At 37.4% G+C, this 23,907-nt stretch overlaps 1 protein-coding gene across 1 annotated transcript; it reads left to right on the forward strand.

Annotated features, from left to right (window-relative positions):
• The first annotated feature begins 10,932 nt into the window (after positions 1 to 10,932).
• On the forward strand, positions 10,933 to 21,603 carry LOC114290453 (beta-galactosidase 15). Its single transcript, XM_082893404.1, has 19 exons — positions 10,933 to 10,943; positions 16,561 to 16,717; positions 17,455 to 17,550; positions 17,637 to 17,749; positions 17,843 to 17,909; positions 18,007 to 18,099; positions 18,209 to 18,352; positions 18,438 to 18,523; positions 18,619 to 18,724; positions 18,820 to 18,907; positions 18,987 to 19,105; positions 19,200 to 19,361; positions 19,470 to 19,684; positions 19,838 to 19,941; positions 20,054 to 20,163; positions 20,271 to 20,492; positions 20,646 to 20,857; positions 20,988 to 21,261; positions 21,423 to 21,603. Exons 1-19 carry the CDS (start codon positions 10,933 to 10,935, stop codon positions 21,525 to 21,527), a joined length of 2,484 nt encoding a protein of 827 aa, XP_082749530.1. The 3' UTR covers positions 21,528 to 21,603.
• The last annotated feature ends 2,304 nt before the right edge of the window (positions 21,604 to 23,907 follow it).

Consider the following 23,907-nt stretch of genomic DNA (forward strand, 5'->3'; position numbering starts at 1 on the left):
TAAACAAATCTACAGAGTAAAAATTTGACATTATTTTAAAGAAAGATCACTAAAAAATAATAATAATAATAATAATAATAATAATAATAATAATAATAATAATAATGTTTTTAATTGGGTGCCAAATTGTCACATATTGATCTGAAAGGTATCTTTTAAAAATAAAAAATAGAAAAGAAATTACAATCAAATGAAGTTTTTTTTTTTTTTTTTCCTGACATGAACTTAAAATGGCTTAGGCTTCTCTCATATTTGAAATCAGATTGGAGAGTGATGTTGGGCTCTGTGGCCACACCATAAAATCCACATCGATAATTCGAACCGATCAATGTGTAAATCTCCTCGAATACTTCACCCCTGCAAAAAATCACGTTGATTAGATATCGATAGGCACTTGATCAAATCAAATGTGTGTCATCGGTCAGTATGATTTAAAATAAACTATTGACACAAATATGATATGGTCAAATAATTATTGATATCCGATCGGTGTAATGTTTTACAGGAATGAAATGCTTGACGAGGTTCAGATTACCGATTTGGACTCCGTGGAGGGTCCACGGAAGCCTAACAATACGCTCTAGTTGGAAAACCCAACCAGAGAGAAACTGTTCCCATTTAAAATATTTGCAAGTCTTTTTTTTTTTTTTTCAATAATGCAATGTTATTCTGCTGAATGGGCAATTATTTCATACCCTATGGATAAGACTAGGGGATTGTACGGGAAAGAAATAAACCTTCTCGTATAATCCTGTTGATCAAGTCTGCGCTCCTCCATACGTCGCCGCTTTACTCCCTGAAAACACAAACGTGAGCTAGCCGGCGGGTGTGTGCTGGATTCCTCTCCGATGCCTAAGTCAGCAAAAATAGACAAATAGACAAAGTTCTGTGTATTCGAGAATCAAAGTTGTGTACCTCTCCATAGGTGATGTTATGAGCTTTTATATTTTTCGCGTGGCACAATCCTAGTAGGACTTTTACCCATCCATATAGAGTCCTCCTAGGAGTCATACTCTAGAAAGACAATGCTTATCCTTCAACACCCCCCTCACTGCTTAAACCAAATGAGATGGTTTTACCATGGTCGGATTCCAATATGACCGAGGTAAGCATGGCTATGCTAAGCCGCAGACTAGATCGAACTATGGCTAGTTTGGTTCTTCCTTTCACTGCTCTTACCTCGGTTTCTTATGTACAAACCATGGTGTGATCAGACCGAGCTAACAAACAGCAAGGTTCTGACCGAGATAACCACGATAAGCCATGACCGGGCTAACTTTGAGTACGGTGACCGGGCTATATGCAAAGCTTCTCTAGACCGGACTAACTTCACGGTTCTTTCGGACCGGACAATAAGGCTTACCAGGACCGGGCTAACTACAAGCCCCTTTTCATCCAGCCCTTCTTACTGTGGCCCAAAGAACGGTCCATTTACCTAGCTCGGCCCATTTACCCATCTCGACCCAATTTAGGTATAAATTACCCTCTCAATTGCCCATTAATTCCATCTGCGCAGCATGATAGGGATTTACTTGTTTTACTAGCCAAGCTAAAGATTTTAGTCTTACAACCGAGCTAAACTCTTAAGCCTTTACAGCCATACTAAGACGATTTAGCCTTCCCAACCGAGCTAAAACTCTTTAGCCTTTCCAGCCGAGCTAAATTCACACTGGGCTCTAGCTGTCCGGTCAAAACGTCTCTTCAATCACAGCAACTGAACCGCTTCTCATTTCAATGACACGTGGCATACTCCGATTGGCCCAAGGCAGCTGTCACGCCGTCTTCGTACCCCGTGTTTTTTGAACAGTCCCGCCCAAATTTTGGGCCTTCCATCAAAACAAATCTCTTTGATCTTTTTTTGAATCATTCATACCATTATTCACCTCCTTTTTCTCTCTCTCTTCGAGCCTCCATTGTTCTTCAACTTTCCAATTATGAAGCTTGTGGTCCTTGCTGTTCTCTACTTCCATTTCCCTCATCTTAACCTAGTAAGTAACACAAATCTGTTCTCTCTTTACACTGTATTGTTTTCAATCCACAGCATATTGTTTATGTGCCTTTTGCAAAACACATTTTTGCTTTTCCTTGCATTTTCTGGGAAAAACCTTACAAGAACCACTTGTATTTCACTAAGCAATTTGTAGAACACTGTATTTGATCCAAAATCACAACATAACCGAACTAGGAAGTTGTTTGTAGTTGATGTCAATCTAGCCAGACTACCAACCGAACTAGCACTTCATGCTAAACTAGTAGTTTCATCAGGTCGAACCATGTTTCGTTTCATTTATCTTAGCCGGGCTATTGATCCGTGCTACGTTTGTAATAGTATGCTTGAAAGCCCTGACCATGACCGAGTTATAACTCGGGGCTTAAACCAGCCTTCTTAGTTCAAACCGAACTAAGAATGCTGCCCCTATAGGCTCAACCGAGCTAACAAGTGTCTTGCTCAAACCGAGCTAACAAACCCCTTGCTGGAACCGAGCTAAGACCCGTAGCATCTCACATAGCCGAGCTAGGACTTCATTTATCTTTCCTTTGTTTCTTTTAGCACGGTCCAACGGTCTGTACTTAACACCATTATTTTTTCACTTTGCAGACTTTAGGTTGCCCAGGCACTCCCTTGCGCGCTCAACCGAGCTATACAGCACCTTTCTTTGACCGAGCTAACTCCAGTTTAACTTATTTATAACTTAAAACACAAATGGAAAAGTATAGGTTTTTAGTTAATTCACCTGGTGCAATGGCTGAATTCCGAAAGGATTATAACATCCCCGACGATGTTTATCTCACCTTAGCCGAGCTAGATGTCACACCTTGGGGAAACCCTAGTTTTGTTCCCTTTACTCTCCTTTCCATTGTAGAAACCGGCCTAAGATTCCCTGTACAGCCTCGCCTCGGTGAATTCCTTAGACAAACTAGGATATGTCCTACCCAGCTCTCCACAAATTCATACCGTATAATAAATGGCATAGCCGAGCTAAACCGCCGGGCTGGTATTAACCTCGGTTTAGCTGAACTTTTCCACCAATATTCCATAGGATCAAAAGAAGATGGCTGGGTCTACTATTTGAGAATATGACGCCGCCGAGAGAAAATAATCAAAGATACCCCAGACAAAGATTTAAACGATAATGATTTCTTCTGGGCATCTGGGAATTTTGAAGATCACCAAGCCCAGATCCCTGGTCGTAGAATAAACTGGAATAAAGGAACCACCGATATAATTACTTCGGTTTCTTTGCCTACTTCTCTTTATTTCGGTCTCCAATTCCTGAACCGGTCTAACTTTTGTCTTAATTATGCAGATTCAGCCTGTCTCAAGTCGCTGTATAGTTACCCCCATTTGGACACACTTCGCGCCGCACTGCGATATCTTTTTGCTAGAAGCCTCTCCTGAACCGAACCCAAACTTGCCTCAAATCAACCTGGTCCGTACTACTACTAAACAAGAAATGGCGAAGAGGAATAGAGTAAGGGCCCTCATAACCGAAACACACCAAGCCGAGGTACCACAAACCGGTCAATCTACTGAGACCGTGGTAGCTCTTCCAAGCCAATAACCTTCGTCATCTCGGGCGAGCAAGCGCGCCCGGACTACAACTACCGAGCAAAGCCTCGTTGATGAAGAAGAAACCATCCTTCCCCAAACCACTCCACGGAGCTCACCACCTGCGCGCTCGGACCGAGCTAGCTCTTCTAAATGGGCTCCAAAAATCACTTTCCAGAACCGAGCTATTCAGGACACTGATTCGGTGGTTGCTGAAAAAGATCACTTAATGGCATTCAATCTTGCCAAGAGTGTTTGCCTTCCAGCAGATATGGAGCACCACAATCACTTGACCGAGCTGAAGGCCATCCGCTCAGCCACAAAATCCATGGTGCTTGTAAGTAGCTTCTTCTGTTAATCTTTCTAATTTGCACAACTTTCATCTCGGTTTGATTACAAGTTTTTCCATTCTTTTGCAGGCCATGCAGAAGAACCACATCGCTCATAAGCGTGTGTTGGAACTTCGCAAGACTACAAGGCAAGCCATGGCCGAGGTGACTGAAAAAACTGCCGAGCTAGAACAAGCCAGGAAGCGGATAGTCGAACTTCAATTCGAGAATGTCCGTCTGATCGGATTGGTTAGCTCGGTCGAAGCAGACAAGTAGAAGGCTGCGGCCATGATAAAAGACAAATACCTGCTGGAGCTGGCCAAGCTTGAAGGAAAGAAGAAAGCCGAGATTAAGAAGCTGAAGAAGAGTGCGGATGACGCCGAGCTCCGGGGTTACAATGAGGGGGAAGCGACTTACATTAAAAAATGTGAAGCTTCCAAGGATCTCTTCTTCAAATGTGGATGGAGGGCGGCTGTAGTGTAGCTCGGTCACGGTCCAGAGATCGAGGTCTTCAACGCTTCTGCATACTTCATACCGAGCTCCATGGCAGAATATGCTGCTGCCCTTCAGCAACAATTTCTTGAGGATTCAGATGATGAAGAAGAAACCGTGCCCAATGATACCCCGGTTGTCAATGACCCTGTCAATCAGTCAGTTCGGTCGGAGCCAATGGTGGAAAACCTGACCAACGATCTGCCTACTGAAACCGTGCTTCCAACCGAGACCGTGCTACCGAATGAAACCGGGGTCTGAGTTGGCCTTGATGCTGATCTTGATGATCTATTCGCCTGATTTTGTACTTCTCTTCTTATTGCTTGATTTTAGTATTTTCTTCTTTTTGTTGGAAAAAAAGTTTGTAACCGGAGTGAGTCTCCAACTATTGTAGCTCTATTTTTCTTTTGAATGAAAAACCTTTCAATCTTTATATTCGGTCTGTGCCATGCCTGCATTCATTTAGTATACAGACTAACATTTTTCTTGCCGAGATAATTATCATGGTCTTAATCTTACAATATAATTATAGCTACCAACCACTCTTTAGCCGAGATACCTACCTCCGCTGAAGAGTACTAAGAGTTGGTTCAGTTCAGCCAACCACTCTTTAGCCAATATCCTTACTTCGGCTGAAGGGTACCAAGTGTTGGTTTAATCCAGCCAACCACTCTTTAGCCGATATCCCTATTTCGGCTAAAGAGTACTAAGTGTTGGTTTAATCTAGCCAACCACTCTTGAGCCGATATCCCTTATTTGGCTGAAGAGTACTAAGTGTTGATTTAATCCAGCCAACCTCTAGATTGGTTTTTCCAGCCAACCTAGAGTAAAGTGTTTGGTTATTCCGACCAAACGTCCTGCTGCCTGGATCCTTATCCTGGGCTTAGGAGGGGTGTTGGTTTAATTCAGCCAACGTCTAAGTTGGTTTTTCCAGCCAACCTAGAGTACAGTGTTTGGTTATTCCGACCAAACGTCTTGTAGCCTGGATTCTTATCCTAGGCTTAGGAAGGTTCACAGTTGGTTATTCCGACCAACTATGTTTTTAATGCCCCTAACTTACTAAAACAACTTTTACAGAATAGAACACTTATGCTGAAAAGAAAACTACTTGTTTTATTGGGGCAAGAAAAATTACAAGAATGGTAAAAAAAAAAAAAAAAAAAAAAAAACTAAAAATAAAATAGTTTAAGATTGGCAGTGTTCCATGGCCTGGGAATGGCTTTGCCGTCCTCGTCTTCTAAGTGGTATGCCCCTTTGCTTGCTAATCCAACCACTTTGTAAGGTCCTTCCCAATTGGGCCCTAACTTGCCATCTCTCGGTATCATGGTGTTTCCCATCACTTTGCACAGTACCCAATCTCCGATTTTGAATTCCCTTGGATGTACTGTCTTGTTGTATTTCCTGGATAACTCTTGTTGGTATGAGGCAATGTGAACTAGTGCTTTTTCTCTTCTTTCTTTGGCGAGGTCGAGCTCCAATGCTATGGCTTCTCCATTCAAGTCTGGATCAAAATTTTTGCTTCTAATTGTGGGGAGCCCAACTTCCAACGGGATTACTGCTTCCATGCCGTAGGCTAAGGAGAATGGTGTTTCTCCTGTTGATCGTCGAGGTGTGGTGCGGTAGGCCCATAAGACATGAGGAAGTTTCTCAGCCCATTTGCCTTTTACTCTTTCTAACCTTTTCTTCAGTCCATCCAAGATGACCTTGTTGGATGCTTTCGCCTGGCCGTTGGCTTGGGGATATGCCGGTGTAGAATTGTAAAACTCTATTTTGTATTCTTCACAAAAGCATCTAAAGATTCTGCCATCAAACTGAGTGCCGTTGTCTAATATTAGGGCTTTAGGTATGCCGAATCGAGTAATGATATTCTGCCAGACAAACTTCTTCACATCTTTTTCCTTGATTGATGCCAATGCTTCTGCTTCCACCCACTTTGTGAAGTAGTTTGTTGCTGCGAGAAAGAACTTATTATTACCGGGTGCTGTTAGAAGTGGTCCTACTATGTCCAAGCCCCACATTGCGAAGGGCCATGGGCTGGTTAATGGTAGGAGTTCTCTGGCCGACTGATGTATTTGGTGTGCGAACTTCTGACATTTCTCGCACTTCTTCACATACTTCTCTGAGTCTGCTTGCATGTATGGCCACCAGTATCCTTGTGAAATGGCTCTGTAGGCTAACGATCTTCCTCTTTGGTGGCTTCCGCACACGCCTTCGTGTATCTCGAACAAGAACGCTTCCACTTTGCTGGGGTGGACACATTTTAGGTAAGGTCCTGAGAATGACTTTTTGTATAATGCCATAGATGGGGAGAGCCAAAATCACTGCGACTTTACTCTAATTTTGTTGGCTTCTTTCTTTTCTTCCGGTAAGACGCCGTCTTTTAATAACAGTATGATGGGATCCATCCATGAGGGGCGTAGTTCGGCGCAACATACCTCTTCTGCTTCGGGGTCTTCAATGCTTGGTCTTGGTAGGTAGTCAATTAGTACAGGGTGAGGGATGGATGTATCTGCCAATGAAGCAAAGCCTGCTAGTTCGTCTGCTCTACTATTTTTCTCCCTGCCAATCTGTTCTATCCTTACTACTTCAAATTTCTTGATCTCTGTTCTGACCAATTCTTGGTACTTGGCCATCCTGTCATCCTTCGTTTCGTAGTCGCCAGAAATTTGGTTTACCACTAGTTGTGAGTCGCTGTAGACCATTAGCTCGGTGGCCTTCATGTAGAATGCTAATTTGAGACCTGCAAGAAGCGCTTCATACTCCGCTTCGTTGTTTGATGCTGGGAATCCAAGGTTAACTGCTTGCTCCACAACCAGGCCGTCTGGTGAGATGAGGACTATGCCAAGTCCTGCACCATGCCGGTTGGATGCTCCGTCCACAAAGAGCTTCCACATCTCTCCAACGAACAATTTCCAGCAAGTAGAGGGATCAGATGATGTCGTGGGGTCAAGAATGTTGCTGGTGTTTTCTTCAAGGTCCATACTTGCTGTCTGCCCCTCGCTATCTGATTGAACCAAGCCTTTATTTGTTGGTGAGTCTTGGCTTGGTGTAGCATGGTTTGCTTCTGCCTTGCTCTCTTTACTCTGGTCTGCCTTGGAGTCTGACTGAATATCCTGCACCAGGGGTTGCGCCATTCCGACGTCAACTTCCATCTCTAGTTCGGTTGCGTTAGTCAGGTCGACTGGGCAGGTATGATGACTTCCTGGGGTAAATTCTGCGACAAAGTCTGCCAAAGCTTGGGCCTTTATCGCGATTCTGGATTGGAACTGGATATCGAATTGTCCCAACTCTACTGCCCACTTCAAGATTCGCCTAGAAAAGTTCGCCCTCTCAAACAAAGCTTTTAATGGGAAAGTTGTGAGGACGACTATGGTGTGGGCGTGAAAGTAGTGCGACAACTTCCTTAAGGCCATCATTAAGGCCAAGGCCAGTTTTTCCAGTGGCAAATACCTCGTTTCGGCGCCCAGCAATGTCTTGCTGACATAATGGATGGGCAGATGTTGGATTCCTTCCGCACGGACCAACACTGCGCTAATTGCGTGCTGAGAGACTACCAGGTACATGAAGAGTTCTTCTCCAGGTATTGGGGTGACAAGTAGTAGTGGAGAAAACATGTATTCCTTCAAGTTTTCCAGAGCGCGGTCGCATTCTTCGTCCCACTCATACTTGGCTTTCAATGCTAGAAAAAATGGTCGTAGTCTGTCTGATGACCGGCTAATGAATTGGTTGAGTGCAGCTGCCATGCCGGTGAGATGCTGCACTTCTTTTACTGAGTTAGGCCTCTCCAGATCCTGAATAGCTTTGATCTGGGAGGGGTCTGCCTCAATACCCCGGTTGGTCACCAGGAAGTCCAGGAATTTGTCAGATCCTACACCGAATGTGCACTTAGATGCATTAAGGCGCAACTTGTGCCTCTTCAGAATCTGGAACATCTCACTTAGGTCCCTTAGATGGTCGTTCTCATCCTTGCTTTTGACCACCATGTCGTCGATGTAAGCCTCCATTGTTCTGCCTAACAACGGCTCAAACATCTTGGTGTCCATTCTCTGGAATGTTGCCCCTGCGTTCTTTAGGCCAAAGGGCATGAACTTGTAGCAATACAGTCCTCTTGGAGTTGTAAAGGACGTGACCTCCTGGTCTGGTTCATACATGGCGATCTGATGGTAGCCTCTGTACGTATCAAGAAAGCTAAGTCGGTTGTGCCCCGCCGTTAGGTCTACCAGTTGATCTATCCGTGGTTGGGGGAAGCTGTCCTTTGGGCATGCTTTGTTGACTGTTTTATAGTCGACGCAGACATGCCATTTGCCATTCTTCTTTGGCACCACGACTGTGTTGGAAATCCATTTAGGGTAGTGCACTTCTCTGATAGCTCCTGCCTTTAGCAGATTTCCCACTTCTTCCGCCACTATCTCGGCGTGGTGGAGTGCTGATCTGCGAGTGCGCTGAATGATTGGTCTGGCAGATGGGTGGACATTGTGTTGGTGTCAAATGAAGTTTGGATCAATGTCTAGCATGTCGTAGGGCGTCCAGGCGAACACTTCGTGTTAGAGGTCAAGAATTCCAAGACCTCTAATCTCTTAGTGCTGGACAACGACGAACCGAGCAAAAAGAACTTATCCAAGTTCTTTTCATCTATTCTTACCTCTACCAAGTCTTCCACCACTTTTTGATCAGCTGCTTTGCCAACATCTGCGAACAGTTTATTGCTCTCAGGTTCTTCCACCGAATGAACATATCTTTTGGCAGCGCGGCTGCCATTAATCGTGACAAAGCATTGCTTGGACATAATTTGGTCTCCAAAGACCTCTTTAATTACCCCGGTTTCGTTGGGGAATCGTATTACTTGATGGTAGGATGAAGCTACCGCTCGCATGGCATGCAGCCATGTTCTTTCCAAGATTATGTTGTAAGTGGAAGGGACCTTCAACACCCAAAATTTCACTTATTTTGTTACGCTTCCTGCCCTGACTAGAAGGATAATCTTGCCGACTGGCCACTCTGGCATTGAGTTGAATTCGATCAGGGGGGATACAGCTGGTGCCAAGTCTTTGTCCTCCAATTTCAGTTGTTTGAAGGTGTCGTAGTACATTATCTCACATGAGCTCCCTTGGTCAATCAAAATTTGCTTGACGTCAAAATCCTTGACTCGGAGAGTGACGACCAGTGCATCATTGTGAGGGTAGTAAATCCTCGCCAAGTCTCTATTTGAAAAAGATATGACATTCGTGGCTTCTGTTTTCTCTTTTTTAATGGTAGGTTGCGCACTTAATACCTCCCTTAAGTGCTCTACCTTCTTTATCATGCCCCTGAGCTCACATACTCGCTCAGGCTCGAATACCTCATGTATTACGTTTATCACGCCTTGAGGTGGGGCGTCGTTCGGTGTTCTGTCTGGGTGGTTGTGGTTTTAGGGGGCTGGCTGCGTCCCTCCTTCTATGTACCGGTCTAAGTGACCTGCTACCACTAACTCCTCCAGATGCTGTCTTAACGGCTCGTAGTTTTCAATGCAGTGCCCCTGTTCTTTATGGAAGGTGCACCGAGATCTTTCGTCGTAGTCCTTCTGTGCCTCTCCTAATTTAGCTGGCCATTTGACGAAAAGTTCATCGCGTATCTCACTGAGAATTCGGTAGATTGGTTTCTTGAATACCGTGGTAATGGCAGTGCGGACTCTCAACCATCTTTTATCTCGGTCTTCTTCATTGTCTCGCCTGCCTTGTCCATTCTTGTTTTGACGTTCTACCGTATTGACCTTTGCTGTAGTCTTCTTGTCTGGTGTTGCTGTTGCACCAGATTTTGCTTTGACACGAGCGCCATCCTCCTCCACCCGCATATGTTGGTGCACTCTCTCCATCAAGGCTTCCATCGTGAGGGGTGGAGTCATTGTAATCGAATCCCTCAATCTGTTTTCGACTAGAAGTCCTCTTTTACATTGTGCGATGGCGAGATTGGTGGGGCAGTCCCCTATCTGGTTGAACGTCTCCCAGTAGCGACTGTTGTAGGACCTTAGTGTTTCTTTGTTGCCCATGTCAATGGAGAGTAGCTGATCAATCTCCACTGGCGTCTTGGTGTTCGTTCTAATCTTGTCACGAACGCCTCCGCTAATTGTGTCCAGGAGGCTATGCTGCCTTCTGGTAGCCTTTCGAACCAGGTTAAACCTAGGTCGCCAAGGCTGGATGGGAATAGGATGCACATCAAGGCTTCGTTCCGCCGATATACCGCCATGACCTGGCGAAAGTGGCTTAGGTGCATGTAACGGTCTGTCTTCCCTTCGTATGTGGTAAATTTAGGCTGGATGAAGCCTGAGGGTAATGGTGCGTTCTCAATTGCCGGAACGAACGGCGAGCTATGTAGTCTTGCCAACGCTTTATCTGTCGGTTCGTAGGCAAGGTGCGGTATTGGCATTCCCACCTCGACGCTTCCATGCGTCCGAGGAGCCAACCGCTGAAGGGCTGAAATTCTATGTGGGTCGCGTGTCCTAGCATCCTCCTTCTGTCGCGCCCTTTCTTCAAGCACAGTCCGTAAGTCGGACGATCTAGGCAACTCCGTTTGCCTGGATGATGTATGGTGCGTGTGTGAGGGCTGATAGGTACTTCCCTCTGTGTAAGACCTCAATGATCTCGTTCTCTCAGACCTGGAGTAACGAGTTCTGGAAGTCCTGGATTGAGTGTCGCCTGTCCTGAGGCTTCTACTCTCTGCTTGCGATGGCGTGATATGCCTACCACGATCTTCAGAGTGGCGAGGCGGTGTATTGCCTTTGCACCCCTCTCTCGTCGCCACCTCTTTTCCCTTGATCTGGCACTTCATGGCCTCCATGTCCGCCGCCATCTTCCTTATCAGTTCGTCTTGCTTTTTTACGCGATCCTCCAAAGCTTGAGGGTCGATTCTTCGCATTTGCCTTTCAGGACTTTGTGAGCGAGAGTGACGAGGGCTGTTGTTTCGCCTCCCCCTTGTATCCCTCTGGGGATTCTGTCGCTGGGGCTCTAAGTTCGCCTTGGGAGGGATAGAAGGCAATCCTTCTCACCTTCCACCCCCCTCTGGGGTTTGTCCGTCGATGGTAGACTGTGGCAAATCTTCGTTGTGCACCATTCAATGAGGGAAACTTAATCAAGAGGTTTTGTTCGTTCTGATGTTCCCACAGACGGCGCCAATTGTACGGGAAAGAAATAAACCTTCTCGTATAATCCTGTTGATCAAGTCTGCGCTCCTCCGTACGTCGTCGCTTTACTCCCTGAAAACACAAACGTGAGCTAGCCAGCGGGTGTGTACCGGATACCTCTCCGATGCCTAAGTCACCAAAAATAGACAAATAGACAAAACTCTGTGTATTCGAGAATCAAAGTTGTGTTACCTCTCCATAGGTGATGTTATGAGCTTTTATAAGTTTCGCATGGCACAATCTTAGTAGGACTTTTACTCATCCATGTAGAGTCCTCCTAGGAGTCATACTCCAGAAAGACAATGTTTATCTTTCAACACCCCCCTCACTGCTTAAACCAAGTGAGATGGTTTTACCATGGTCGGATTCCAATATGACCGAGGTAAGCATGGCTATGCTAAGTCGCAGACTAGACCGAACTATAGCTAGTTTGGTTCTTCCTTTCACTGCTCTTACCTCGGTTTCTTATGTACAAACCATGGTGTGATCAGACCGAGCTAACAAACAGCAAGGTTCTGACCGAGATAACCACGATAAGCCATGACCGGGCTAACTTTGAGTACGGTGACCGGACTATATGCAAAGCTTCTCTAGACCGAACTAACTTCACGGTTCTTTCGGACCGGGATAACAATAAGGCTTACCAGGACCGAGCTAACTACAAGCCCCCTTTCATCCAGCCCTTCTTACTGTGGCCCAAAGAACGGCCCATTTACCCAGCTCGGCCCAATTTAGGTATAAATTACACTCTCAGTGGTGTTCAAAAATAGTTTTGTACAAAATAATTTTTTTTTTTCAACTTTGAACCAAAATTAAAGTGAGTTCTTATAATGGGTCCGTGGTGCAACATGTTTACTTCCACGTGTAGATGAACGTCCAATTTTAGTTTTTTCAAAATCATTAAAGAGTGAATTAGAAACTGATTTTAAAGATTGCCACTTGAATATGTGTTATTGGTTCCTGTTAAAAAAGTTCAGTAACAAGATCTAAAAAAAGCATGTTTTATGGCAACATATACGGGTTTTAGGAGTCGATTTTATTTGTCTTTAAAAGTATAAAAAAAAAATTGCAAAAAATATTTAAAAATCAAATTTTATTGTTATAAGGATCATCGTTAAAAAATCGTCTTGAAAAGTAAAAAGTAAAAAGATTTTTAACAACAAAAGTTTGAAAATGTTTCTAATAAATGCACTTTTAAAAAAAATAATTTAATGCCTAGAAGGCTTACTTATTAACTCAAAGGTTCGAAAAAGATAGTAATTCATCAATAAAATTTAATTTCGTAATTAATGAAACATTTTTACAGCTAAAATATTATCCATAAAAAGTAATTTTATTCTGAATATATATATTTTTTAATTTTAATTTATTTTAGTATTTGTTTGACGGATAAAGACTAGTAGCTCGAAAATCGTGGCTCGAAATGGGCTCGAATTGCAAAACGACGTCGTTTTGCAATTCGATTTTTTTTTTCTTTTTTTTTTCTTTCTTCATTTTCTTCTTCTTCTTCTTCGTTGAAACCAGAAGAAGAACAGAGGGGAAGAGGAGAGAGGGAGCCTCCGCCGCCTCCGCCCGCCGTCCTCGTCGCGAGGAGCTCGTCGCCTCCGCCGCCTTCGCCCGTCGCAGAAGCTCCGATCGACGCAGCCCCGCCGCAACTCGTCGCAGCCCCGCCTCCGGCCCCGACTCCTCCTCCAACCATTTTTATGGCTCCTCCTCCAGCCATTTTTATGGCCCCCTTCCCTTCTTCCTCCTCCTCCTCCTCCTCCTTTTCCTGCTGAAAACAAAAATCGAGCCACTCTCGAGCCACAAGATTCGAGCTACGAATCACTGCCGTTTGTTTGACATACGTACCCTAAGAAGGTCAAAATTTTCAAGTTGGTGTTAGCCTAATTTTTAGTACGACCGTGCTAGGGAGCTCGAAAACGAGCTCCCCCGAATCCCCCTAATCTTGATTTTTTTTTTCAGAAGCAGAGAAGAAGAAGAGAAGGGAGGAGGAGGAAGGAGGAGGAGGAGGAGGAGGAGGAGTGGACTGGAGGGGGCCATAACAGTGGGAGGAGGCGGAGGCGGGGCCGGAGGCGACGGCGGAGCTACTGCGACGATCGGAGCTGGGCAACGGGCTGGGCGACGGCGGCGACGGGCTGGGCGATCGGCGGCGACGTGTTGGGCGACGATCTCTTCTCTCTTCCCCTCTTCTTCTCTCTTTCTCTCCCTCTCCTTCCGAGCTGTTGCAGAGTCGAACATGGAAGAAGAAAAAAGAAAAGAAAAAAAAAAAAAAATCTCCAAAACGACGTCGTTTTAGGGATTAGGGGGATTAGGGGAGTCCAAATTCGAGCTCTCAAACATTATTCTTTTTAGTATTTGGCAACAATTTTGTTTTTATCAGTTTCCCATCAATATTTTATGATTTCACTATTCCATTTTTTATATGAAGATATTCTTACACTTGTAACGCAAAATGGTAATGATGTCAGCCAAAAGAACCTGAAAAAGTCACTAAATTAAGACCTCATTTGGAACATGTTATTTTGATAATGTTTTAATTTTTTTTGTTAAAATATGAGGAAAAAATTAGTATATTTAGAATAACTTTAATTTTTTATAAAAAGTAATAAATAAATAAATAAATAAACTTTGACTTTTTTATATAGATTGTTGACTTTTTAATTATTTTAGTAAATTTTAGACTTTTAAACTAAAACATTGAGTTGCTGAACGATTTCAAAAATTTGGTTCCACTTGGTTTAGTTTTTGAATCATGATTTGAGTTTTGAATTCTATTTTGAGTTTTTAGTCGTAGAAATGAGTTTTGAAAATAAAAAATTTATTTTGTTATAAGTTTTGAAAAGAGTTTTGAGTTTTGAAAAAAAAAAATAGTTGTATTTTAAAAAAGTTTGGGTTTATTTTTTTAAAATATTTTAAAAATCTATAATTTTACTTTTTTAGGATAAATATTTTTTTATTGTAAATATTTATTTATTTATTTTTAATGCTTGCCGTATTTACTATATTTGTACGTTTTATTTTTTAAAATATTTAAATGTTTAAAAAAATTTATTTTTTTATTTTCAAAATATAAATTTTATTTTAAATATTTTTATAATTTTTTTATTTTATATTGTTTTAAATTTTTAATTTTTTTTTCTTTTTTAAAATATTTAATATTTTTAAAAAAAATTAAACTTTGAATTGCCCATATATATCTTAATCATAACAAATTAGTTGTCCAATGCTTAAAAAATGTTTTTTTTCAAAAAAATAAAAAATATTTTTCTTCAAAAATAAAAATAAGAAAAATATTTTTGGAATAAAATATTTTTTCAAAAGAATATAAAATAAAAAATAATTTTAAAGAACAAAATTAAAAAAAACATTGAAATTTGTTTTTTTTTTTTAAAATAGAGTTTTGAAAAAAAGTTTTGTTATGAGTTTTGGAAAAAAGTTTTTGAATTAAGTTTTGAGTTATGTATTTGATTATGAGTTTGGAAAATAATTTTTGAATTGAGTTTTGAGTAGTGTGTTTGGTTATGAATTTTGAAAAAAAAAAATTTTGAATTTTTTTAATCCAAATCACAATTCCAAAACAGAACCTTTGACTTCAAATTTTATTCAGAAATATTAATTTATGACTTAGATTCATTTTATAATTTGACTCACACTACTCCAAATTCAATTTCTACCACATAAACACTTCACCTAGAAAAAATTGGGACAAAATTTATTTTCTCTTACTTTACTCTTTTATGTTTTTAGTTTTTCTTACTTTATTTTTAAAACGAAATTTTATTCAAAATTAGATAGAAAATATTACAATAACATAACATAAAAAAATGTATTATTATATTAAAGTTTAAGTTTATTTCAGATGTGTGAGTTATATATAATAAAATATTTTTATACCACATAACTGTCAATATATCATTTTTTGTCTAATTTTGAACAAAAATTAACTTTAAGAATAAAGTAGAAAAAAATTGAAACAAGAATAGTTAAAATGAAAAAAATAAATAAAAGTACTTTAAAAACCATAGTAAAAAAAGTGATCAAATATAAAAGGGATAAAGTGTAATTTACCCAAAAATTATAAATCTCACTTTTTTTCTTTTTTTTTTTCAACTCCATTATTAAATCTCACTTGATGACTATGGCCCAACACCCAACCATATCCCAAATGAATCCAGGATAATCGTCCCCGACCCGACCCACCGCCTGGCCATACTTGGCAATCGAAACCCTCACATTTCCTATTGAGATAACTATCAGCCTTTTTTATTTGATGATGAGCATCTTCATGGAAAATAGATAGACACAATAACACCAATTGGTGGGTTTTTTTTCTTTTTCTTCCTTCTCTTTTTGAGTTCAAGCAAAAATCAACTACGTGCAGTTTCAATTTAGATATGGATAAATTATATCAGTGTTCCCTATTATTTAGCCTTTTGTTTTAATTTGATCCATATCTTTTCTATTGGGACAAATTTGATCTAACTTTTTCTAACTATATCAAATATAAATAATTTATAACAGATATTAAATTTTTGGGATATTACAGATCAGTGTAACTGTAAAAAAATAATTACAAATTAATGATAAATTTTATCAATTTTAAAAATTAAATACATAAGTTTTTTCATGTATTTGTAATTATTTTTATAGAATTACACTGAATTATAATTTTTCCTTAAATTTTTATGACCATTAGTGTATTTTATACCACATATATATACATATATATAAAATAAATAAATAAATAAAATGAAACTTGATGCATGACAAAATTGAAGACCGGTTGGTCTCTAAAAGGATTAGCATAGCAAATTAGATTATACTAGTAGATAATATATATCTATCATTTATAGTTATCTACATCTTATGGTAAATATAAATCTATTTTTTTTAGATTTTCTCTAGATTATATTTTATCTCATTATTGTTTATCCTTTTATCTAAAACTCTATTATAAATAGATATCTTGGTGATTAGTTCTCAACTTCCTCTCATTAGAATTTTCACACCGCAAAAATGAATGATTGTAGTAGATTTTTGGGGTTAATTACCATTATTCTGCTCTATTTTTGTTTTTCTTTTACGTTTGCTCTTGATATTTCATATGACGAAAAAGCGCTTACAATTGATGGAGAACGGAAAATTATAATATCTGGTTCAATACACTATCCTCGTAGCACTCCCGAAGTAAGTTTTGAACTCAATGTTAAATGCAGATTTGTATTTTGTACTTTTAAGTTGTAATTTAATGTTAAAGCACATGCATCTTAATTTTATATAATTGAAAAAGAAAAAAAAATAAAATAGGGAGACTCATTACACGATGCTCAGGGGCGACTCTACATGGGTCAAGCTATAAAAAATTGTTAATTATTTTTTAAAAAAAAAATTCTAATGTAGTATTTAATTTAATTTCATTAAAAAATTAAGGGATCCTATCAAATAGGGATTCATACCCATTTGACACCTATTGTTTAAGAAGTTTAAAACGTCTTGTTTGTTTAATAATTTTAAAAAACAATTTGAGTTTTTTACTTAATTTTATTTTTTAGTGTTCAAACTTTTTAAATATCTTAAGCAATTTTTTTATCGTTTAGATTCTTTTAGTCTAAATATATTTAAAAAGTAAAATATTTAAAAAAATTCATAAATATTTTAATTTTTTGAGATACATCAAGATTATGTGCATCTAAATTTTTTTTTTTTTTGACTTAAATATGAAAAAAAAAATTGTATAGACAACAAAAACACAAAACAAAAGACTCCAACTATACTTTCAAAATCAAATAGAGTTAATGTTGTTTAGTTCAAATTTTTTTTTTTTTTTTTTTTTCCCCTAGTAGAATATATGGATGCTTGTGTTAAAGACAATCAAGTCATACTTTAATATGATTGAATGTTGAATTTGTAAAATTGTTTTTTAGATGTGGCCATCTTTGATCAAGAAAGCAAAGGAAGGAGGTCTCAATGCCATTGAGACATATGTCTTTTGGAATGCCCATGAGCCAATATATCGACAAGTATGTTTTCTCATCTATCATTTTCTTATAGATTATATTTTCTCTACTATATATGAATTTAACTCTTTTTCATATCATTTATACAGTACGACTTTTCAGAAAATTTAGATCTTGTTAGATTTATTAGAGCCATCCATGATGAAGGGTTGTATGCCATTTTGCGTATTGGACCATATGTATGTGCAGAATGGAATTATGGGTAATTATCCTAATATCTAAATTTACATAATAATAAGATTTTATAAAAATAAATAAATTTACTTAGTTTAATTAATTTATTTATATCTCACAGAGGGTTCCCGGTATGGTTGCACAATATTCCGGGCATTGCATTCAGGACTAACAATGAAGTGTATGAGGTAATTTTATGAATTTTACAATTAAGTGTTTGATACTTTTTTTATTTAAAAAAAAATTATCTTTCAGTAATTGTTTTTCAATTATTTTCAAATTCAGAATGAGATGAAGATTTTCACAACTTTGATTGTTGACATGGTAAGAGATGAAGGTCTCTTTGCCTCTGAAGGAGGACCTATAATCCTCGCACAGGTTTGTTTCTAGTATTATGATATTATTATATTTATTTTATTTGTTGTAATTGTTTGAATATTCTTATTACTAATATAATTATTCTTCTATCTTCCAAAAAAAAAAAAAGATTGAAAACGAGTATGGCAATGTTATGTGGGCCTATAGAGATGAGGGAAAATCATACATACACTGGTGTGCCGACCTGGCTCAATCTTTTCACATTGGAGTGCCATGGATTATGTGCCAACAATCGAATCCTCCACAAGGAATGGTATTAATATTTTCTATTTTCTAATTCTTTTAATTTTTTTAATTTTTAAGTAAATGTGTTTATAATTTTAATTTTATTATGACAGATTAACACATGCAATGGTTGGTATTGTGATGGATTCAATCCTAGTAGTGGCATTCCTAAGATGTGGACCGAAAACTGGAGCGGCTGGTTAGTATTCAATATTTGTCTTTGCTAGTATAATGGCTTTATGTATTAAATCAATAATGATGCTTATTATTATATTTCTATCACGGATTAATTAGGTATAAGGGTTGGGGTCAAAAAACCCCTCACAGAACTGCGGAAGATCTTGCCTTTGCGGTTGCACGATTTTTTCAATATGGTGGCACTTTACAAAACTATTATATGGTTTGTAGCTAAATATATTTTTTTATTTTGTTTTGCATGAAATTCAACAACAAAATAGATAATTTCTTAATTGTATTTTTTTTTTTCCAACAAAGTACCACGGTGGTACTAATTTTGGTAGAGTATCGGGAGGTCCTTACATTGCTACAACATATGATTATGATGCACCCCTTGATGAATATGGTAAACAAACTTAACTTCTTATTTAATTTTTGTAAACTATATTTTTCATTTACATGTATTATTATGATATTTTTTTTAGGAAATTTGAATCAACCCAAGTGGGGACATCTTAAGCAACTCCATCTCCTCATTAGATCAATGGAGGATATCCTCACACATGCTGTGATTAGAAATGTTGAATATGGGAATATGATGACAGTAAGCTTTATTTTATTTATTTTATTTTTTTATAAAGATTTATCAAATATATAGAGGAGTCTTTCAACTAAATATTATCTCCTTCTTTTTTCAGGCAACAATATTTGAGTATAGAGGTGAAAGGGCATGTTTCTTTGGAAATGCGAATGACAAAGATGACATAACAATTAATTTTGAGAACAATAATTACACTATTCCTGCATGGTCTGTTAGTATCCTTCCCGATTGCTATACGGAGGCTTACAACACTGCTCGGGTAAAAAATTTGTACCTAATTTTATTTTTTTAAATTAATAATAAAATTAGTTTACAAAACTTTGCATTATGTATTTTGGGCTAGTTTTGGCTGATTTTTGTTGTATAGGTCAATACTCAAACATCTAATATGGTAATGAAGTTGAATGACGCCGATGAATATCAAGAACCGTATAATTTGCAGTGGACATGGAGATCAGAACACTTTGAACATCTTAAGTTCAATGACAAAAAGATGGCGAATGATTATATTTATACTGGTAATCAATTAATGGATCAGAAGTTTGCGAACGACACTAGTGATTATTTGTGGTACATGACTAGGTAATTATATAGTTCTATTTTCTTTTTGTTTGTTAATGTATATATAGTATATATTCCTACATATATAGGTATAATATTGTTTATTACTATATATATACATATATCTTAATTTTATTGGACTTTTTAAAAAATGTTTTTTTTTTTTTTTTTTAGTGTGGACATTGATCACAAGGATCCGGCTTGGAAGAACAATGTTACCCTAAAAGTTCACACGGCTGGGCATGTACTTCATGCATTTGTTAACGGGAAGCACGTTGGTAATGTGATTAATTAATTTTAATTAAATCATTAGAAAGTCTAAATATTCAATTGAAATATTCATTTGACTCATTTCTTGCATGTTTTGACTTTATAATAATTTAATTTCAGGATCTCAATGGGCCAAAGGTGGGCACTATGAATTCGATTTTGAATCAAAGATTAAAATGAAAAATGGAACGAACTTGATATCTCTATTGAGTGTCACTGTTGGTTTGGAAGTAAGAATTATGTTATTAAGTGTAAAACAATGGTAATTTTTTTTTGTTCTAGTCTTTTAAATAATTAATTAAACTCATTTTTTTTCTCTTGATGTTGTGGTGACTAGAACTATGGTGACCACTTTGATGAAATAAAAAATGGAATTCATGGTCCGGTGAAATTGATCGGTGATAACAACCAAGTGAAGGACTTGCAAAATAGTACTTGGACATACAAGGTCGGAATCCATGGTATAGACAACAAAAAACTCTACTTGAGGAAAAATCGGTACGACCAAAAATGGAAATCAGAAAATCTCCCTACAGATAGGATGTTTGTTTGGTATCAGGTGATTCAATCAATTTAACATTGCTAATTTTTGCAACGCCATTCTTTTTCCTTTTTTTTTTTTTTTTCTTGTTATTTTTTAACATTCTTATCCTAAGAATTCGAAATAACATCTTTTTTTTTCTTTTTTTTTTTTTTCAAAAATTTGTTGTAGACGACTTTTATGGCTCCGTTGGGGAATGATCCAGTTGTTTTGGATTTATTGGGATTAGGTAAAGGAATTGCTTGGGTGAACGGCCATAATATTGGGAGATATTGGCCAAGCTTTTTTGCTGACGATAATGGATGTGATTATAAATGTGATTATCGCGGAACATATTCTACTTCAAAATGCTTGAGTGGATGTGACCAATCTTCACAAAGATGGTAATTAAAATTTTCAATTATATATATATATATATATATACATGAGTTTTAAAATTTATTATGATTTTTATGTCGAAATAATTAATTTAGTAATGTTTTTTTAAAAATTTATTTTATTAATAATAACTAGGTACCATGTGCCACGGTCTTTCCTCCAAGATGACGATAACTTGTTGGTTTTCTTTGAAGAGTTTGGAGGCAACCCTACTAATTTGAAAATCCAAACCGTCACGGTTGGAACAATTTGTGCAAATGCTTATGAAGGGAACAAGTTGGAGCTATCATGCCAAGGAGGAACTATATCTGAAATCAAATTTGCTAGCTATGGTAATCCAAGAGGTTCTTGTGGATCTTTTGAAAGAGGAACTTGTGAATCTCCCAACACTACAACGATCATCAAAAATGTAAGTTTACGTAATTACTCTATCCTCCATTGCATGTTTTTAGTTGATTAATTTGTTTTTAGTGTTTTGAATTTTTTTTTAATCCTCCGAATGCTTGATTTTAGTTGATTAATTTATTTTTAAGGTTCTGATTTTTTTAATTTTTTATTTTTTAATGGCAGGCATGCGTTGGCAAAGGGAGTTGTGTGATTGATGCATCCCAATTTACTTTTCCTAATAATTGCAAACTCGTTGGGCAAAGACTTGCTGTTGAAGCTATTTGTTAGACAAAATTATTTTAGGGTTTCTAAATACTGATATTTAGATGTTTTAGTTTTAGTTTGTTTTAGTGGTTGGAATAATATTGTGAATGTTATTTGTCTTTAATAATTTTTTTTTAAAAAAATTACTTTGTGGATACCTTTACTACTAGATGAATTTAAAGAGTAAAATATTTGACATTATTTAAAAAAAAAAAAGATCACTAAAGAGAAAAAATAAACTTTTTTAATTGAATGCAAAATCACTTCTGACTAGATATTGATCTAAAATGTATCTTTTGAAAATTGAAAATAAAAAATAGAAAAGAAATTACAAATCTTCCTTCTCCTGAGATGCTGTAAAAGGAACTTTGGCAGGAGTTTCCTTCGCTTCCTCCTCCATATACAAATCTTCCTTCTCCCCTTTCTCTTCCTCTCTGCTTCTTTCTTCTTCCCCTCTCTCTTCTCTGATTCTGTGTTTTTTTTATTTATTAAAATTTTGCTTCAAAACGACGTCGTTTTGAAGAATTGCAAGGTCCGCCGTAAAAAAACGCAACAGATGATCCAGACTCGTGCATTGGGTGCACCAAATACATTTCCTGCTTAAACCCTCTATGCTTATAATTTATGGCATGGATAACATAAATAATTTTTCTACCAAACTATTGTTTTGCTCTTCTTAAAAAAGGTTATTGCGTGGTCCAAAATTAATGTCAATCAGTGGCACAACATTGTAATTTGCTAATGGTTTGCCAATGAAAATAGTGTAGGTGCAACACATTGAGCTATCCTTGGATCAATTAATAATTTTTCCATTTTAGTTATTGTGCTTAGAAATTTGGTAAGTAAATTTGACGAGAGATAGAATAGGACTGTTCAAAAATCCGTTTAAACCGGTAATCCGGACCGAACCAGACCGAATCATACGGTTTGGTTCGGTTCTATTAAGAATTGGTTCGATTTCGGATTAAGAAATATGAGAACCGTAAAAACGGTTCGGTTAATGGATTTTATGAAAAAACCGTGATTCGAACCGAACCGAATCGAATTTTAAAAGATATATATATAATATCAAGTTTTATTTTTATTAATTGGTTTTTTATAATTTTAATGATATTATGATAGTATAGATATGTAGTATTAAGTAATGCCTTAATATTATTAGTTTTTATCATGAGTTAAATGTAATTAATTTGAGTAATTATTTTGTTAATATTAACAATTTATTCTTGTAAATAGAAATTTTTGGAACCGTAAACCAAACCGAAATCGAACCGTTTTTTTGGTTTGGTTCTGGTCCGGTTTTACAAGTGTAACGGTCTGGTCTGGTTGTCAAAATCACAGAACCGTTAGGATCGGTTCGATTCTTGGATTTTCTCAGAACCGAACCAATCCGGACCGTGTACACCCCTAAGATAGAAAGCAAATTTGGTACAAAAATTTATTATTTTAACATATCTCTTACAATTACAAAATAATATTGGCAAACATCAATACGTCTTCAAATTCTAACACATCCCATGGTTACTCTGCATCAAAAAGTGCACAAACAAGATTTCAAATTGGGAAACTACATGATTTTACAAATCAAAGAGCCAAATTCTTATGAACCCTATTTCCAAAGTTTACAGTCCTAAATCCCAAATTCATTGAATGTTGATCACTCAACAATTTTATCAAAGTGTAATTTAATAATAAATCCTCCCTAGATGATAGATAAAACAGCGACTAAAAAAGTCCACATTTTTGTCATTGTTTGCTAGACGAAGATGTATCAGCATCGTATAGAGGTCAACAATGGCGGAGAATATACTTGCGGCATTGACTTACAGTGGTGGCTTTGGAAATAAAATGGCAATTTGTAGAATAGAAAACTTTTAGAGTGATTTTTGGCTAGTTGTTTTAGAATATAGTGATCGTTTGTGTGTGTTAATCGTCTCTTAATTCAAAATCTCTCTCGGGATTGTGATATCTCCATTACTTGTTCGTAATAGAGCGTTAAACAGGTTTTATTTGTTAATTTATTTTCTTAGGTTTTTTTTTTTTTTTTTTTTTTTTTTAATTTTATAAAGGTTTTCTCATCACTTCCATTTTATTTTCATTGGTTTCTTTTCAAATTTCACCTCATCAAAAGTGTATCACTCTATCCGAAATCGTGGACCTAATAACATTAAATAAATTTTTTTCATTGATTGAAGCTTTGAACCAATCAGTAGAAAAAATTTAAATGTTAAAATTAGACTTCACCTCATCTCCATCTCTACATCAACATCTCATAGAAATTGTTAACTATTAACTGGAAAATGTTTGAGGGTCACAATTTTTGTGGCTCAAATGGTTCAAAATTATCAAAACAACGTCGTTTTGACAATTTTGAAGTTATTTTGTACTCAAAACGACGTCATTT

Source organism: Camellia sinensis, chromosome 10 (assembly GCF_055761805.1).
Source record: "Camellia sinensis isolate YWXY chromosome 10, ASM5576180v1, whole genome shotgun sequence".
In the NCBI taxonomy this organism is placed as follows: domain Eukaryota; kingdom Viridiplantae; phylum Streptophyta; class Magnoliopsida; order Ericales; family Theaceae; genus Camellia; species Camellia sinensis.

Bases quoted from the DNA above. Each gene is read 5' to 3' on its own strand.
- LOC114290453 (XM_082893404.1), top strand. The intron at 16,718-17,454 runs GTAAGTTTTGAA...ATTGTTTTTTAG, and splicing joins ATCCTCGTAGCACTCCCGAA to ATGTGGCCATCTTTGATCAA. The intron at 19,362-19,469 runs GTAAAAAATTTG...TTTGTTGTATAG, and splicing joins AGGCTTACAACACTGCTCGG to GTCAATACTCAAACATCTAA.